The 19,135-nt window shown below is 44.6% G+C and overlaps 1 protein-coding gene across 3 annotated transcripts in view; it reads left to right on the top strand.

Moving 5' to 3' along the window:
* The window catches only part of Xpo6 (exportin 6), a 138,867-nt gene that overhangs the window by 97,505 nt on the left and 22,227 nt on the right, over window positions 1–19,135 (top strand). For 2 of the 3 annotated variants that reach the window (XM_004622902.2, XM_023717006.1), the window contains exons 10-14: window positions 3,354–3,462; window positions 5,233–5,325; window positions 6,524–6,593; window positions 12,708–12,867; window positions 17,312–17,404. In XM_004622902.2, coding sequence (XP_004622959.1) covers window positions 3,354–3,462; window positions 5,233–5,325; window positions 6,524–6,593; window positions 12,708–12,867; window positions 17,312–17,404 — 525 coding nt within the window. The remainder of the gene's footprint in view (window positions 1–3,353; window positions 3,463–5,232; window positions 5,326–6,523; window positions 6,594–12,707; window positions 12,868–17,311; window positions 17,405–19,135) is intronic. The other variant, XM_004622903.2, reaches the window with a different exon arrangement.

Here is a 19,135-nt window from a genome sequence, read left to right as displayed (position 1 = left end):
AAAAAAAAAAAAAAAGAAGTTTTCCCAGAAGCTCCACCCAGTGGTGACTTTTCGAATTTTGTGGGCTGTCTGTCTTCCGAGGAGGCTAGGACGTGACTCATGTCTGGTGCTCTTTTCACTAAGGAAGAAAGAGGGAATGGATATGGGGCAGGCAGCTAAAGTCCATGCTCTCTCCATGTACTTCTGACAAGCCCCACTTTGCAAGAACAGTTCTCTGTGTGCTTTTACCATGACTCCTCGTTGGTTTGAGGATTTTAAGTGATACTTATTTGTTGGTTTGTTTCCAGCTAGGGTGGCCAACTGTAACAGTAAGAGACTAGTTTAAAATTAGGGTCATTCTTGTATACAGTCTCAAAATTCCCTAATGGTTCAAGAAGGCAATAGATCACAGAATTTATCTATCTTCTGTCCTACTCTCTAAAGTAATTTTCTTTTTGAGAATTTTTTTTTTCCTGTATTTTTAGGGAAGGGTCTGCAGGGTGTTCAGGGTCTCACTACTAGATTGGACTTGTAGTGATGTGCCTGTTTTCAGCCTCCCAAGAGCTGCGATTACAGGTGTGTGCCACCACGCCCAGTCTCATTCGTTGTCTCTGCATGCCCCAGGGGTGGGGCTGGCACGGCAGGCCTGGGGATTGGACCCCTGGCCCCTACCCCTGCTTTCAGGCGCTTTAATCCACTTTCTGAGAATGTTTTGCTTAATTTATAGCATAAAGCTTCTGTAACTTTAGGAAGTTATGTTACACGCAAATGGCTAATAAAAGCATCAGGCCTAAGTGTTTGATTTTTAAGCTTTTTGTGCCAAAATGTGATTTTTGACTCTGGTGTGGTTTTCCCCACCGATGTTGCCAGTTTGGTTATTAATCTTCCCTGGCAGCATTCTTTCATGGGCGCTGTTCTTTTGTCAGTGCTCTGTAGGCCTGGGGTCTGTTACTGCTAAATCATTTGCTAATAGTGGTTATCATTGCAGGTTGCGTGGACGGGCAGTGCCTCTGTTTGTAGTTAGAAAATGAGCTGTTGTGGCTAGCAGACTCTGACTTGTGACAGTAGAGAAGGTTTGTTAGTGTTCAGTAGACTGTCTCTTGAGACTCTTAACCACCTGGGCTGTAACACTGAGATAGGTGGACTGTATTTGGTTTTGATGTGGGATACCTTTTTGAGTTTGGTTCTTTTCTTGCCCCAGTAACCTGGATTATATTGTAATACAATCCATATAACCTGGATTATATTGGGTAGAGAATTAGGGTATTGTAATCCATATAACCTGGATTATATTGGGTAGAGAATTAGGGTATTGTCAGGAAAATAGAAACCACAATTAATGATTTCAAGAGAAAATTCATTGTAGAAAACAGGTTTTGGAGGGCTAGAAAAGTCAAAAGGGAATTCTGAGGTAATGAGGATGATAACTATAGACAGCATCTCCATGTCTGAGGCTAAGGTTTCAAAAGAAGGAGGTTGGGATTAAGAAAGTCTGAGAGGAGCAGAGGAGTGGGACCTCCGCAGTGCACAGAGGGCCCTCAGGAGGCTGGGACTTGTTCCTCTGAGGAGCAGGTCTCCTGTGGTGAGGCTGGTTCTGGGTCTGTGGAGTGAGTGTGGGGGCTGGCATGGGCTACTGTTGCCGGTGATAGTGCCTGGGGAACACTGCCACGAGAGCCAGCCCACAGCAAGAACACCGTCCCTCCACCTCTCCAGATCTCTCTCTGCCGCCTTTACCGCCCTCTGGGCAGACACCACTGGGCTAAGGAAGATGAGCTTTGGATAGCCTCAGCTTCCACCCACAAAGCGTTGCAAGTGCACTGGCCCTGAAGGTTTGCTGACCTGTGAAGTAGGTTGTTTTGTGCGTGGAAGGTCAGCAACTAAACCTAGAAGCATTTCAAGACAAGCATTTAGGTGACACGATTTGTCCCTGAGACATAAAGGTTTCTTGGCCCATGTGGTAGCAACTATTGCATGTAACTTGATAGCTTCTGAGGTCAGTTCTTCTCAGTGTGGGAAATAATGAAACCTAGCGCCCAAGTGGGTCAAGAATTCCCAGTATTTTTCCCATTTCTTTAGTTCCCAAGTTGTCCTAAAATTGATTAAAAATTGGGATTTGGTGTTAGGTGGCACGGGAGCAAAACCCTTTGGTGGTTTATAAGTTGAGGGGACATACGATATTGAGCGTGGGAGCCCTGGATTCCTGATGTTCTTGTCAGAAAGGTATGGGTAATACCACCTGTCTCATAGCTGTTACATGCATTGAATTATTGATTTAATTGATACTTACACATAATGCCTGTAATTCGGAGGGTACACATTAGAAAATAAAAAATGTGTGTGTGGTTAAAAAAAAAAGACAGGCATTTAAAATGTTACAACTAGGGGCTGGTGAGATGGCTCAGTGGTCTAAAGCACCTACTTAGAACAAGCTTAGCAAACACAGGGACCGCGGTTCAATCCCCCAGCACCACATGCCAGCCAGCCCCGCCCCCCTGGTGGGCTGAGCTGGCCACACACACACACACACACACACACACACACACACTCACACATAAATAAATAAAATTAAAAAAAAATGTTACAACTAGAAAATGAGCACAAAAGGCGTTCAAAATGGAGGAATTGCAAAGCATGTGACATGCAGAAAGCAAATAGCAGCATGGCAGGAGTAAGTCCTTCTGTCCATAATTGTATGTCATGAGCTATGCTCTCCAATTAAGAGGCAGAGGTTGCAGGATAGCTGTTTAAAAACCATGATCCAGTTGCATGTTGTTTATAAGACTAAGGTTAGATTCAGGCACAGGTAGATTGAAAGGATGGAAAAATTGATTCTGAAAACAACCAAAAAAGAGCTGGATTAACAATACTAAATCAGACAAAATAAATTTTAAAATAAAAATTTCGGCTTTTTATAAAAATAAAAAGTGCTGAACGGGCTTGCCCGCCACAAGATGCATGATGCCCAGAATGTCATTTACGTAAAAGTCGCTGCTCCTGTTCTGATCGCACACATCCTTCAGGGTCCTGCGCTTAGCACTGGGGATTTAAAGTGGTTAGCTTTTTATTAATTTGTTACAGGGTCTTACTACACAGCTTGGACTCATAGTGATCCTCTTGTTTTCAGCCTCCCCAGAGCTGGGGTTACAGGCCAGTACGGCACACGGTACCGGGGATTGAACGCTGGTCCCTGTATGCTTGCCTAAGCAGGCACTTAGTGCACTGAGCTGTCTCGCTGACCCTGCACTTGGCATTTAGATGTTCTTGTGTGTGGTAATCTAACCTGGAGACTATTTCCCTTATAGTCGGGAGTGCTTTTGAAATTCTAGACGAAAGGCTTCCTTTCACTTGATGTTGAATTTCTCTCTCCCACACAGGTACGAAGATGCCCTAGTCCTCTTGCTCACAGAGGTGTTGAATCGAATCCAGTTCAGATACAACCAGGCCCAGCTGGAGGAGCTGGACGATGAGACTCTGGATGATGATGTAAGCACTGCCCTCAGCCTGCACTTCACCGGTGCCTTGTGGTGACTGGAGCCAAGGCGCAGGCGTGGACCCTGGGACGCTGGCTCTGGAGACTGCTTAAACCAGAGTAGTCTTAATGGTTGGCGCTGTACAGTTAGAATACTTTTTATCTCCCACTGGCCTTTTTTGCCTCATTGACTTAAAGCATTTCTATCTGTCTGAGCTAAAAATATAAGTAGAGAAACTAGATATACGAGGAAAGTCGGTTAGTAGAACTCTGTATCCTTCCTACTCCTCTGTTGTGCCTTTTGAGCAACACAGAACATCTGTTGAAGTATTTAAATGGCGAGGCTAGTCTGTCTGGAGTGTATTTTGTAAACTGATTATTTTGTGGGTCTTAGGTTTAAACTCAGGACCTTCTCACTGAGCTATATCTTCAGCCCTTGTTAAAAAAAATTTTTTTTAAGGGTGGATCCCAGGCACTAAGCTGCTCTGGTTGGGCTCAGACTGGGCTTCTGCCCCAGCTTCCTGGAGTACTAAGGTCCACACGTGCCACTGCCTGCAGCATCAGCTGTCACTGAGGTAACCGATGTGGTATGCGCCTGACCTGAGCCGGTTCACAGGCTACACCCAGTGGCACTCAGGCAGCACATTTGGTCATGTACCGACTGTCCTGAGCATTATGTGGGCAGGTGGGATTGCAGTCAGTTGACTCTTGCATTGACTACGTTTGATACACTGGTTGTTTTTATGTTTCCTATTATAAAAATTAACAAAAATTTGCAAGTTTTGGTTATCCTATATTTAAATAATTGGACTGGTAAGTGGTTAATGAGGAAACTGTTTTGAAAGTCACAGCTCTAGTTCCTTTTCCCTACCCACTAGACACTTGAAAATCTTCAAGTAATTGAAAGTAATTGCTATTCTTGAAATTACAGTGGTGGGGCGTGGTCAAGACCATAAGGATAGCTGTGTTTGGGTTTTGCGGTGGGACAACGTGTACTTGGAACTGGTTGTCCTGGATTTGAATTGTTGCAGCCTTGAGCACAGAGGAGGTGGGGGTCTGCGTTTTGAGTTTCTCTGAGCCTTTATTCCCTTTTCTGTCTGAAGGGGCCTATAACAGTGACTTGTGTTGACAGTTATATTAGCCACCCCAGGTAGAGGGACTGCTGCATGCTGGGCACATAGTACAGGTGCTTGGTAAACTTGAGTTTCACTTTTTACTAACTCTAATCTTGATCAGTGCTTTCTAACCTTTAGTTTGGGTAAGAATCTCTTAAGTAACTTATTATGATAGATGCTGAGTGTGGACAGTTGGGGTACGGGCCACAGAGTGCGCTGCTCTGGGTCCCCAGGGATGCTGGTGCTGCCTCTCTGCAGTCACATCTTCAGTGTCATGGATTTAATGAGATATATGTGTAGATGGTTAGTCATGGACTGTCAGATGATGGCCAACGACTGATTCCTTAGAAGGGACAACGCAGAGGGCACCTGGACCTTTCACAGGTGCTTGTTAATCTGTGTAAACCTGTGACTCAGGAGAAAACATGAATTTTTCTATGTGAGTTGCTTGCCTTCTAAGGAAATCAATTGTTATGAAATTAATTATTGAATTAAACACCAAAGTATTTTTGGCTGGTGTCTTAAAAGTATCAAATAACCTGGCTCCATCATTTTCCATTTCTTCAAGTTTATGTCTGGGAGTGGACTAGAGGCGTAGGGGAAATTGCCAGGAGGATGACAGGGTTCTTCTGCCTGGGTGGGAGAGCTGATTCCTTTGTTTTCTCACAGCAGCAGACAGAGTGGCAGCGGTACTTACGCCAGAGCTTGGAGGTAGTGGCCAAAGTGATGGAGCTCCTTCCTACACATGCCTTCTCAACTCTGGTAACTTGCTCTTTGAAGAGGAATGAAGAATCTTAATTGATTACTGTACCTGCAGCATGGCTTTTTTTTTTTTTTTTCCACTGTTATTGCACTCTAATTGATTCATTTTTAATGCAGAAGAATAAATACTGACCCTTAACTCAAATGTTAATGTTTCCACAAACTACTTTTAAGTCAACTTTGGAGGCCCTGTTTAAAATACAAAGTTAGATAAATGTAATATTCTAAAAGCACCATTTTACTGTCATATGACTTCCTTAGGCATGTATAAGAGGGCACAAACAAGTTATCCCTCCTCTCTGTTCCAGATATGGGCAGTTGAACCCAGGGCCATCACACTGAGCTACATCTCTAGCCTCTTAAATTTTTGTTTTAAATTTTGGAACAGGTTCTTGCCAAGTTGTTTGGGCTAGCCTGGAACTTTTGGTCCTTGTGCCTCAGCACTAGTGCTGGGATTATAGGTGTGTGCCACAAGGTCCAGTTGAGTTTTCTTTTTCTTTTAACAGTGAATGTCCCCGTATGGCATGCCACGCCAACCCTGCCACAGGGCATCCAGGTGTGGTGGCACACACCTGTAATCCCAGCACTGGGGAGGGTGAGAGCAGGAGGATCACCAGGAGCCCAAGCTGCATGTGAGACCCTGTTCACATACACTTACAGACACACAGTGAGTGTGGCAGCTTGAAAGGGAGACATCAGCTCTTACCTTGCAGCCCTGCCTGCCGCAGGCGGGGGAAGCCCACGGCTGGCTTCCTAAACACCTGGCCCAGCTTTTTCATGTATTACGTGCTTTGCAGAGGCATACGTGGCACTCCCTTTCAGGGCGGCTTCTCTTATACTTGAAGGGGGACGGGGGCCACCTCCTAGCCCGGGAAAGGGTAGATTCTTTGGTTACCTGTTACTGACTTTTGGGACTGTATGTCCTACCTTAGTATCTTTTGCTTTGCTTTAAAAAAATTGAAGTAATATGTTGGGATTTTTTTTTTTTTTTCCTATCTTGTATTTTAACTAGTAGTTTCAACTATAGAAGTTTTTGTCAGGAGGCACTGAAGAGTCACTTTTTTTTAGCTGAATGTCAAGATTTTTGGAAAAAAATGTTTAATTCTGCCTTTCTCCCCATAGGTACGTAGTTCTGATGTAAAAATGCCTTTAAAACTTGCATTTGTGATTCTTTAAAACTTGGTTTCTTTGTTTCCAGTTTCCAGTTCTTCAGGACAATTTAGAAGTTTATTTGGGATTACAGCAGTTTATAGTTACTTCAGGCTCAGGTAAACTCATTTTTATTTTTTATTATACAAATATTTTTTTTAAAAAGTTAACGCTGCCAGCTTTGCTGTCGTAATGTGACGTCTCTACTGCAATCACCTCTTCCCAATGTCTACTTTCTTCTTCTTCTTTTTTTTAAATAATGTTTTGTTTCTTTTTTTTTTTAAACACTTATTTTATTTATTTATTTTTTACATTTATTTATTGTGTGTGGCCAGCTCAGCCCACCAGGGGGCGGTGCTGGCTGGCATGTGGTACTGGGGGATCGAACCGCGGTCCCTGTGCTTTGCCAAGCTTGTTCCAAGTAGGTGCTTTAGACCACTGAGCCATCTCTCCAGCCCTACTTTCTTCTTTTTGAGGCAGAGTCTCGCTGTGCAGTCCAGGATGGCCTTAAGCTCATTATGTAGCCCAGGCTGTCCTTGAACCCCTGTCTCAGCCTACCACAGTGTGGGGATTACAGATGTATCTCACCATACCCAGCTCTTCCAGTTTTAAACAGAGCTTTTTATTTTTTTTTTTAAGTCATAAAGTAGTTAATGAGGTAGAACATGAATTTAAGACTTTGTATTCCAAAGACGTGTTTGAAAAAGAAGTTAATATGAATCAAAGAGGTAAGGCTTACTAAAAACACTAGATTATTTACTTATGTCCTTTAGAAGCCAGATCTGCTAGGAAGGGACCGGCCTTGGGCTCTCCTGTGCTCAGCTCCTGCTGGTTATAGAATCAGGACGGGAGCAACTCCACAGGAGCAAGACTTGCCACTTGCTGAGTGCTCAGCTCCTGAGCTCTCCCGTGGCTGGCTGGAGAGGGTGTTAGCTGTTGCTGGCGGGCCTCATCTGCTGGCAGTGTGGGGTCAGTACCTCTGTTATTTTGATTATTGTAACAGCCACTCTTGTTTGGCGCTCATTGTATGCCAGGCACCTTGTTATTACTGTGTTATTGATTAGTTTTCCTGGAGGTGAGTTACTCATTACTCCTGTTTTACAGAAGGAGGTGTTAATGTTCTCAAGTGTGAATTTAGCCCAGATCTCATAGCTAGCTGGTTAGTCCTCACAACGGTAAAATGTTGAGAATGACAAAAGTTGTAATTGCTATTCATTTTTGATAGCTAAAACAGCCAGTATTTTAAAGTCCCTCTTGTTCTCCCTGCCCACCGTCTCCTCTGTGCCATTGCAGGCTTTCAGGAGTTGCTCCAGGCTGACCTGCAGCCCCTCTGCTGGGTCAGTGCTGTGTCAGCTCGGCACTGAGCTGCATAGAGTGCAGTCATGTCCTCGGCCAGCTTGTTACTCGTGGCAGGGCCTCCCCGGGAGGCTCTTGTCTGAGGTTGCCTTCTTGGGCTCCTGACGGCTTATTTCCATGACTATATTAGCCTCTAAGTAATCCAGTGGGTCCCAAGAGATTGATGGAACTTGGCATGCCCCATGTAGGCCCTGGCTCTGTGGGCAGGGTTAGAACAGTGTAAGAAAAATTTAAAAAGGCAGTTTTCAAAACAAACATGCCTGAAAAATATGTTATCAACACTAATGAAAATCACTTGATTCTGTACATGCTTTGGAATAATTGTGTCCAGGTAGTCTCTCCCTCTGACCCATTATTCAAATTAGAATGTATTATGCACACACTAAAGAGACTATTTGTGATCTGTTAAAAAAAAAAAAAAAAAGAGAAGAAGCCTGTCATGTCAGCAAATGCCTGTAATCCCTGTATACTGGAAGGCAGAAAGATCCGTTTGAACTCAACCTGAAAACTTAGTAAAACTCAAATAAAAAAGAACTGAAACCTCACAAATCACAACGAGACCAAAAAAAAGTGTATCTGAGTGCAAAGGCCCTGGCTTTAGTCCTGGTCCAGCACTAAGGGGACAAAAATGAAGCCTGAAATTACCAGTTAAACTTATTTCTCAGTGTTGTAGGTTTGTTTGTTTGTGTGTGTGTGTGTGTGTGTTTTTTTTTTTTTTAATGTTAAATTGAGTCTGTTTTGCATTGAGTTTGAAACTTTTTTTCTGAGATAAGCAGTACCTCCGAGGCTTCTCCCTGAGGCTTCTCTCCTAGAAGGATAATCTGCTTTTCCCTAAATCAAATGTCATGCGCTTGTCCTCATGGAAGCACATTCCCTGGCATTTTCTCAGAGCACGTGGCTCCTCTAGGTCATTTCTGGGCTCCACTCTCAGCTCTGATGCTCGTGCACACTCTGGTGCCAAAACAGCTCCTCCAGAGAAGACATACTTTCATTTTAAAATGAGCTTTCTCATCATGACAAAGCGTCTTTCATGCCTTAGGGACTCAGAAGCCAAGTTTCTAATGCAGAGGCTGTTAAAAAGTAGGAATGCTGGAGCGCAGTGTGTTCATTCCCTGTTCCCAGGTCCATTTGCCCCTTTGGCCTCCTTGCTGTGGTGGGCCACCTTCCTGCTTCTCAGCAGAGATCCAGTGTCTTTCCTTCCACTAGATGGTGGTCCCCGCCTCTTTTGTATTGACCTGCCAGCCCTGCTTTACTCCTGGGGTCTCCTCCATCACCTGTGTAGGTGGGAGCCAGCGTGTAATCATTTGTGATAATGGGGTGACTAACAGCAAACTACAGGGTTGGTACTGGCTTAAAATTCCTCTCCCTCTTATCCTGATACTTCATTGGCACATACAATTTCAAAAAGAGTTGGTGTGGTTACTAATCATCTTGTACAGAAGCCCAAAGGTTGTGTCAGTATTGTATATTAGTACCGCAGAGCTGTAATGCCCTGGGAAGGTCATCTTTTGCTTGTACTGTCTTTCCCATTGTTTGAGGACGAAGAAGCCTTCTTGCCCGTAAGATTGTTTTAACTATAGTATTGAAGATTTTTAGACTTCTGTCTTTTGTTCTGCTTGGATTCATTTATAACTTATTTGTTGTCTGAGAGTAGAATGCCTCAAATGCTAGTTTTCATACTTCCATCTTCCCCCACCTCCCCAGGCAGGGATTTGACAGCTTTTCTTTGAGTGTGCTTTAGAGCACATTTATGGGAAATGGGATATTTTAAAAGTTTTCTAAACCTGTACATAACAGAGTTTTAATCTGAAAAGTTGTACTATAGATATTCTGTGCTGGAGGAGGGGGGAGTCTAAGCCTTAGCCAAAGAGAAGACAGTGTGGGTAGATGTGGGCGCCCCCCCCCACCTCTTTGGTTTAGTTGGTGCCTTGTGTGATTTTGTGGTGGGGAAAATGGAAGGTTTCTAGGTTGGAGGGCCTGGCAAGCAGGGAGCCTTTTGTTTAAGGCACCTCCTGCCTGTGTGTTTGTCTGCCCTTCAGACAGAACAGGAGAGAGCCATCTGCAGTGTTGATCCACCTGACCTTGCCGTGGCCCGCATGTACTGAGTTGCTCACTCAGAAGGAGTCACATATCAGTAGTTTTGTGTGCTTCCAGCTGCCAGGTGAACAAACACATACAGAACTTCTGAGCTGTCTTCCTGTCTAGCTGCTCTGCTCTGCTAGACAAGTTCAGAGGGAGCTATCAGGGTGGCAAGGCTCCTCAGGAGGTTCATGGGAAATGGAGGGGCCCAGGACTGCATTTAAGCCAAGCGGGCCTTGGAGTAGTGTCATGTCTGCCTCCACATATCTGTTGGCAGGCTTTGACTTGATTCATGGTCTACTCTCAAGAGTGCCCAGGGATACTGAGGATTATAGAGACACATACCCTCCCTGTATTTTTGATCAACTGGTGTGAAGACAGTGGTATCTCTCTGAAACATTGTGCTCCCTAGGGTGAGGTGTCCCAAAGGAGGCTGATAGGCCAGGTGATGGTGGGGAAGGCTCTGTCAGGACGAGCTTTAGGCTCTCCAGTAAGAAGCTATGGGGACCATGCCAGGTAGAGACTAGACTTAAGGTCGTGTTGGTTTAGCTTTTAAAGAAAATACAGAATAGTTCTTTGTACATGTAAAACTATCTGTTCCTAAAGATGCCTGGTTCAGGGCGTTAACTAGCGGTGAAAACCGATGACTAACACAGATCCGGCTGGAGCTGAAGGTGGGCTGTGCAGGGAGACTGTAGAGCCCTGGAGCTGTTGGGAGCCTTCCCAAGTTGCTTTTTTAAACACAAGCTGGTCTCACCTCTTTTGGGCCAATACAGCTCTTATGTCCAGTCCTTTTTTTATTTTAATGGGAAAAAAAGATAAAATAGCAATGAAACAATTTCAAAACAGGTTAGGACAGTTATAATAATTAATACATTGCATATTGTTGTCTTTGTATTATTCAGAGGACAGGATGCAGACATGATATCTTGTCTAAACAATATTAGTACAAACCTTCTCAGTGAACTAAGAGAAAGTTAGCTGTATGTATATCCTATCTTGTATGTACATATAATATATATATATTTTTTTCTCTCTTCAGTCCTTTATTTATATCCCCCTTTTTTCATATATTCAGTTCTAAGGTATCTTTTTCATAAGGGTTTGTTTGCCACAGAGCCTTAAGGTTGAAAGGATCAGTAGATTTTAGAAATTCCTGAAAATCCCATTGACCTTCACATAGTGTGCAGCTGTGATGCTTTTGTTGACTCGAAAATTAGGGCCATCTCATTTCTTGGCCCTGACAGAGGCAGTGTTGCTTAGGTAAAACAATGTGAACAAAAATACCTGTTGGTTCTGTTTGCCCCCTGGGCTCTTCCTGCTGGTCTTGGGTGGTCTTTGTGCTGCAGCTGGAGAGGCAGGCTTGCTCTCCTTAGCCACCCGCTCATGGGCTTCTCACAGCTGCTAGCAGCTCAGCCTCTTCTTAACTGTACCAAGACACTGCTGTCCCTGTGGCGTGAGGAGGAGCAGTGATTTAGGGCAGGATGGGCTCTGTCCTTGTAAGATCCTTCCTCAAGTTGCTCCTTGTGTTGTTCTCTTTTTCTTACAATGTGAGTCCTGTGACAGTATCTTGGCCAGAGTGCTCTCCTCCTCAGGCCTGCATCTTCCTTGGAGCCATCATGGCACTGTTGCCAGCCTTACTGCTTGCAAGGTGGCGTAGCGTCTGAGGCATCAGGCTTGTGCTTCATCTGCCACTTTCTGTGTGGGTCCCCCTCCTGGGCTCCTCTCCATAGATGCTGCCTACCTGTATTTGTTCACCTGTAAGCACTAGAAGGACTGTTTCAGGACATCAAGCTCCTAGAGACTCCGTGACCTGCTCTAGTTGGCCATGTGCTCTGTTGTATTGAAATTATGCGTTCATGGTCATGCACTGTGTACTAGGTGCTGTGCTGGTGGCTGGGCCCTGCCCCTCCCCAGGAGGAGTTTCAGAGTCACTGAAGAAGATGGGCTGCACCATGGACATGGAGCCACGGGGAGGAGGGTTGGAGGTGGCCAAAGGGAAAGGGCGGAGAGGGAGCAGGTTTCAAAAGTACTAAGGGAAGGGAGGATGGAAAGTGTCCTAGAGCTTGGGTGGCGCCCTCTGGGAGACCTTCTGTGGGAATATGAAGTGCTTGTCGGGCTCAGAGTTCGCCCAATCTGAGTGCTGGCTGTCCTCTGCTTTTATGGTGGACATTTGTAAGGAAAGGGATCCAGAGGACAAGGAGGTGAGGACTAAATTAAAGATACTTTTGTCAGTCAGCCTCCTCCTTGCTGGGTTTGAATATATGCTAAAAATTAAAGATTAAGGCTTAGAAAATCACTAGTTCTATATATTACATTATAGTTTATAGTTTTTATGCATTCTAATTTAGCCCTGAAACAGTGAACCAGTAATGCCACCTTCCCACCCCCATTCTAGAGATGAGGTCTTGAAAGCAGTGAGGCCCGTAGTTGGGAAGCGGCTTGGACTGTGTCTCTGAATCACAGTCTTCACCTTTCAGTCTGCACTGAGCTGCCCAGAGCCCAGGGTGGAGTGTAGGGAGCACCTCTGCACTGGCAGGGGCAGCAGGCTGGGAGTCAGAGATCTAGGTTAGAACACAGCTCTGTCATGGAAATAGGCCCGTGTTGGACAGCGTCCTGGGCCTGCCTGGGTGCCCTTCTGTGTGTAAAGTTGGTGGTGCCAGTGCCTTACTGGGATCAAGAGAAGTCACACCAGGGGCTGGAGTACCACAGTACCCTGCACATCCTGCCTGGACAAGCTGCTCCCTGTAGTGGCAGAAGTGTGTTCTGTGAGAAACTGTCGGGGTGTTGTGTTCCAGGGCACAGGCTGAACATCACTGCAGAGAACGACTGCCGGCGCCTGCACTGCTCCCTGAGAGACTCGAGCTCCCTGCTGCAGGCTGTGGGTCGCCTGGCTGAGTACTTCATTGGAGATGTGTTTGCTGCAAGATTCAGTGACGCCCTCACGGTCGTGGAGAGGTAGGCTAGCTGCCGTGCAATGGACCCATACCTTCAGAACTGTTTTATCTCATTCGAGGAGCGGCATATTATTGCCAGGTCTGCCATGTCCAAGCCAACATGGATACATTACTGTTAACCTCTCTGAATTTCAGCTTCTTTGTCTGTAGGTTTCCTGGGGGAATTATAGATGAGGTATCCAGTAAAATGCCACCACATAACAGAATTGTGAATAGATGGAAGCTGTTATTTCATTCATGCTCTTGTGTTGTAGGTGACAGCTTTGGTCTTGCGAGAAATTAGGTGAAGTCTTTCGGTATGTCTTCCTCTTAGGATAAAGCAGCATTCAGAAAGCTTTACTAATAAGGACATAACATCTCTAGCCAAGTAGTCAGCCAAGAGCCAGCGGTGTGGGGGTCCTAATGGATTGCCCAATCCTGTTACGATTCTGAGGAGGTAAAATTGGACCACTTCCTGGCCTGGGCTGGGGTGGTTATCACCTTTCCCTACCAGGCTTCTTTTATGATTATTTTTGCTTGGCTCCCTCAAGTGAAATGTTGCCCAGCACGTCTCCAGCTGCATGTGTTGGGGAACATCTGTTCTACCCAGCTTCCCGCCTCCTTGGTACGCTACAGAGAGTCAGATGTGAGTGATAGGAAATTTAGCTAATTTCAAGGTAATTGGTAAATTGATTAGCTCTGGATCCAGCTTGAAGATCAGACACATTAGCACAGTATCTTTATCACTGGAAACACACAGGGAAACTAAGCCCCAAGAGTTTAGTTACATGCATACCAGACTTTACTAAGTATTGCATGTTAGCTTGAGTTTTTTGGGGGGTTTTTTGGTACTGGAAATAGAACTCAGGACCTTATGCTTGCCAGTCAGGCACTTGTGTGGCTGAACTATATCCTCAGCCCCTACATGTTAGCTTAAAGGCAGAGATAACTAAGAATTATTTGTTTGTTTGTTTGTTTGTTTGTTTGGTGGAGTTGGAGACTGAACCCAGTGTTTGTACTTGCTGTGCAAGTGCTCCACAGAGCTGCATTTCCAGTCTAATAATTTTTAATTCCTTAAAAGCAAGATTAATATGAATAATGGTAAACATACAATTGTAAGAAATTTTCAAAAGTGTTTCTGCATTTTTATCTTACTTCATTTTATACTTCAAGAGGCCAGGATTGGCGTTTGACTACTGAGTAGTATCTTGGCTCAGAGCCAGTAAGTGCATGCTGAGCTCTTGTGGGTGTGACAGGGAGCCTCTGGGTTTTACCTGGTTTCCTGGCTCCAAATGCCAGGCTCATGGCCAACTACAGAAGTTCTGTTTGAGAGCCTGCTTTTCCTCTTCCTCTCGTGCTTCTAGGCATATTTGTGCTATGGTTTAGTTTAGCAGGGATAGGGCACATCTTTCTTTTTCTTTTTCTTTTTTTTTTTTTTTTTTTTTTTTTTTTTTTTTTTTTTTTTTGCGGAACCGGGGATTGAACTCAGGCCCTTGTGCTTGCCAGGCAAGCACTTATTCTACTGAGCCATCTCCCTGACCCCACATCTTTCTGACTGACACTGTCCATTGTTTGAATTTATTGATAACAGTATATAAATATGTCTGTCAGTGATCCTAATCAGAGCCCAAGACATTGTTTTCTGCGGCCTTATACCTATGTGCTTTTGTGCTGCCCTGTTCTGTAAGCTTGGTAATTAGAGATGCTTGCTGTTTTACTTGCTTTTAGACTGGAGTATGAGAGAAGTTTCTGTGGCTACATGATCTTACTAGCCAGTATGATCAGCAGTGTTTTTATTTACAGATTACATAAAACAAACTTAAATTAAGAGTGTTGAACACAGATGTGTGAAGAAACAGGTTTAGTTGTTCATATTTTAGTGTGGAGGAGGATCTGAAGAGTTAAACACGCAGTGCATCTTGTCATGGTGCTTACTGAGAGCCGCTGTTCTGATTCCTAGTTATCACCACCACCCTCTAGCCAAATGAAGAGCGTAGCTCTTTCTCCTCACTCCTTTTACTCCTCTGAGGTGCCCCTCTCTTATTCTACTCTGACTGGTGTTGGTTTTCTGTTTGGAATGAGGTTCTCCTTTCCCTCTGCCCAAGAAGAACATTTGCCAGAGTGCAGACCCTCCTGCTGGGTGCTGTTCAAAGATGCAGCTCTCCAGACCCACCTCACCCGCAGAATCTGCCTGTGGCTGGGACTAGGCCGCCTCATAGGCAGCGAGTCCCCGGGGGTTGGCGTATGCCCAGGTCTCCATGGGGCCGGGCCTGGAAGCCAGCCTCTGGATCTCTCTTCACTCAGGAAGGAATGCTTTTGTTAAGGAGGGAAGCATTTCCCATTTCCTAATGGAACTGGGTACCATACCTAATGCTCCTTTGTGTATCTTCCTTTGGAAAGAATGAAATATGGCCTTTAAAACTCCTATTTTATTTGAGAAACATTTCTTCCAGCTTTCTCTTCCTGCATGTCATCATTAACATTTTCAGATTCTCAGAAAAGTTCAGAGAATTGTACAGGAAAAATACATATGCCTACTACATAGATTAGACAGTATGCATTTTGCTGTATTTTTTATACCAATTAGTTGGAAACATTGCCTTTTAAGGTCTGATACCATGCTATTTACTTGTGAGCCCAGCTTCTCCCAAAGTAGAGGCAGAAGGATTATGAGTTCAAGGCCAGCCCAAACAAACAACTTGGTGAGACCTTGTTTTGGACATAAAAGACTAGGGACATAGCTCAGTGTGAGGCTCTGAGTTCAATCCCTGACACCTTCCACCCCAAGTCAAAATCAAGTTAGTTTTCTGTGGGCTTTTTAATTGTATTTTTGCAGTCCTTGGGATCCAGCCCAGGGCTTCATGCATGCAAGGCAGCTGTTCTACCCTGGAGCTGCTGTGTCTGGCCTGTGTTCACTCTGGAATATTGTTCTTTGCTTATTTAGGGTTTTGAAAACAGAGTCTCACAGTGTAGTCCAGGCTGCACTTGCAGTCAGGATCATCCTGCCTTAGCTTCGAGTGCCTTCTTGTGTAGACTTACAGGGGAGTGCCACCATGACCAGCTCCAAGTTCCTTTTGACACTGTAAGTTTTATGGAAAGATCTTGTCAGCCTATTTAGATAAACTATCTTCTTTATAAAAAGTAATTTTCCAGTTCTCACATAGAAAGGTAATATAAGCAGGTGTGGTGGTGCACACCTGTATTTCCAGCACTTAGGAGGCTGAGGCAGGAGGATCACGGCAAGTTTAAGGCCAGCATGCACTGCATAGTGAAAGGAAAGTATTTTATATTTGTTGTAGACAGTTGGGGAATAAGAACATGGGATAGGGCAGGGGTTGCCCATATGACTTGCCTCATCCAACCTCTAAAGCAAATGATGCAATAGTATATTTTGGTAAAAATTCTTCAAGCTTTTTTTTTTTTTTTTTTTTTTTTTTGGTGGAACCAGGGATTGAACTCAGGCCCTTGCACTTGCCAGGGAAGCACTTATCCTACTGAGCCATCTCCCCAGCCCCAAATGAGTTTGACATTCTTTTTTTTTTTTTTTAAGCATTTCTTCTGTTAATATGCTAACAGATACGCTCTCCCCTCCCCTCCCTTCCCCTCGCCTCTTCTCTTCCCTCCCCTCCCCTCCCTTCTCCTCCTCTTTTCCCTCCCCTCCCTTCCCTTCCCTTCCCCCTCCCCTTCCCTCTTCCCCTCCCCCTCCCCTCTCTTCACATTGTCTTACTCTGCAGTCCAGGCTGGCTTTGAACTTGTCTTTTCCTGCCTTGGCCTCCCAAGTATGGGTATTACACATATGAGCCACCATGCCCAGCCTAAGATATTTTAAAAGCAAAAATTGGTATATTACATACATAATAGGCATAACCTTTTCATATATCACATATCTTGAATATTTGTTCTGAAATATTTTAAGTATAATTTTATTGAATGTATTGCATTACATTCTTTGATTTTTTTGTAATACTTTAAAATTTTTTTTGAGACAGGGCGTCATTGTAGTGTAGGCTGGCCTTGAACTCACTGTGTAGCTCTGCTGGCCTTGAATTTGCAGTGATCCTCCTGCCTCAGTCTTCTGGGTGCTGGGATTACGGATGTGCACCACTGTGCCTGGCCCCGATACTTTTAAAACTTTAAAAAAACTTTTTGACAGTGTAAATAAAACTTTAAGTGTCAGTGTAGGTAAATCTTCATTGTGTATAAATTTTATATAAATCTTCATATTTTCTTAAAATTGAAGATATTTATTTATTTATTTTTGTACAGTAAATCCCTGACTTATGAATGAGTTCCATTCCAGGAGAATTATTTGTATGTTAGATTCATTTGAAAGTGTGTAACTTGAAAGTTCATAAGTTGGGGATTTATTGCGTAGAGAAAGAAAGTAGTGTCCTTGGGGCCATTGTGATCCCTTGTCATTTGAGTCCTTAAGCTGAGTGTTCTTTCCACTGCTTCTTCACCAATAGGTTGGTCAAAGTCACTCTGTACGGATCGCAGATAAAACTCTACAACATTGAAACTGCGGTGCCATCGGTATTGAAACCCGACCTCATTGACGTGTAAGTGGTTTCTCGACACAGTCCTGTCTAAATGATTTTATAGAACAAAAGGGACAGTGGCGCTTGCCATGAATAGGAGGAGTCCCGTAACCTCTGACCTGGGAAGGGAGACTGCTGGGCATGTTGAGGGTAGGGGTGTTGCTGGAGGGGTTGGCCAGAGAGATGAGGGGCATATTGCAGTTATGGAGCAGATTGCGCAGGAGGGAGGAGCGGCGCAGGCTGAGAGGAGGTCCCGCAGTTGGGCGTGTGGCAAGCGCCCCGCGTGATGGAAGGAAGCTGATCCATAGACAGCGTCAGTGCCGTGAGTGTGATCCTGCGTGTGGCCGTTCACTGAAGGTGTAGGTGTGGAGAACGTCTCACTGTCCCGTGTTGGGGATTGGGAGGGGGTTTTGTACCACTGTTAGGCATTCGAAGCAAGTTAGGCGTCCCTTGATGCCACCTGGAAGTCGCATCGCGCCCCACAGGTTAAGGACTCAGGCCCACACGCTGACCTGCCACCCCTTCCCGGTGCCAGCCACAGCCCCGCTGGCTTTTCCTGTGCTGTAAGTGAGGATTCCCACAGCTGCCTCAAGCTTAATTTGCTGGAGTGGGTCACAGACCTTGGGAAACACATTTCCTGGTGCATTATGAGGGGCACTGAACATCAGATGAGAAGGTGGCCGGAGCAGGTATGAGGGCAGGGGTGTGGCGCTTCTGTGCCTCTGCAGTGCAAGCGTGTCTTTAGTTATCCAGAGGCGCCGCCAGCTCACTGCTCTGAAACTCTTGGAGGAACCTAGGACAGAAGGCTCATGCTTTCAAACAAAAGCGAACCTTACTAAAGCTCTGGTCACTGAGGACATGATAGGAAGCATGAGCCGGGCGCTGTGTCAGAGGACTGCAGTAACGAACAGAAGGGTTCTTGGGGAGCACTCTTCTTGAGAGAGTCCATCTTTGGTAGGATAGCATAAAACTTAAGTATTTGAGCCTCAGAGTATTTTGAATCAAGATATCTAGAAACCAGAGTATACTTTGAGAAACCAAAGAACAGTGACATTTGGAAGGGATGGAGGAGAGATTGAGAGATGGGTCCTTATTCCAGAGATTACATTGCACAGATTGCTTGATTTTGCTGGGCATGGTGACGCGCACCTGTAGTCCCAGCACTGGAGAGGCAAAGTCAAGAGGATCGCTGTAAATTCGAGGCCAGCCTAGACTATGTAGTGGGACTGTATCTCAAAAAACCAAACAACAAGAAAGCAAAAAGCTTACTTTAGACCAGAGCAGGGATTGGCAAATACAGCATAGGTCAAACCCAGTAATCTAGTGAGTTGAACAGAGGGTATTGGTTTTATGGACAAAGGAGAAGCAAAAAAAAAAAAAAAAAAAAAAAAGGAGATTATTCTGAAAGTATTTCCCCTGTAAAGCATATTGAAGGAAACAGTGATATGAAAATAACTGGTTGACATTAGGTTTCTTACCTTCTTTGTGTAAGGATTAAGGCAAAGGGAACTACATTATTATGCTGTTTGGTAATACCTCTCATCATGAATTTTAGGACCCTCAGATAAGCAGCTTAATTTCCATGGAACACTAGCTTGAGTAGCACCATTCTGTCTTTTTGCCTGATCTCTTGGGGCTTTTGCAGGAGCTCAGCCAAGACAGCAGCCTTCTGTGATCAAGTTTTATTGAAAGCAGCCATGCCTGCTCATTGACATATCATCTCTGGCTGTTTTTTTTTTTTTTTTTTTTTTT

The sequence above is a fragment of the Octodon degus genome, unplaced genomic scaffold, assembly GCF_000260255.1.
Source record: "Octodon degus isolate 3935 unplaced genomic scaffold, OctDeg1.0 scaffold00001, whole genome shotgun sequence".
NCBI lineage: Eukaryota > Metazoa > Chordata > Mammalia > Rodentia > Octodontidae > Octodon > Octodon degus.
This window is presented reverse-complemented; position numbering and strand designations above follow the sequence as displayed.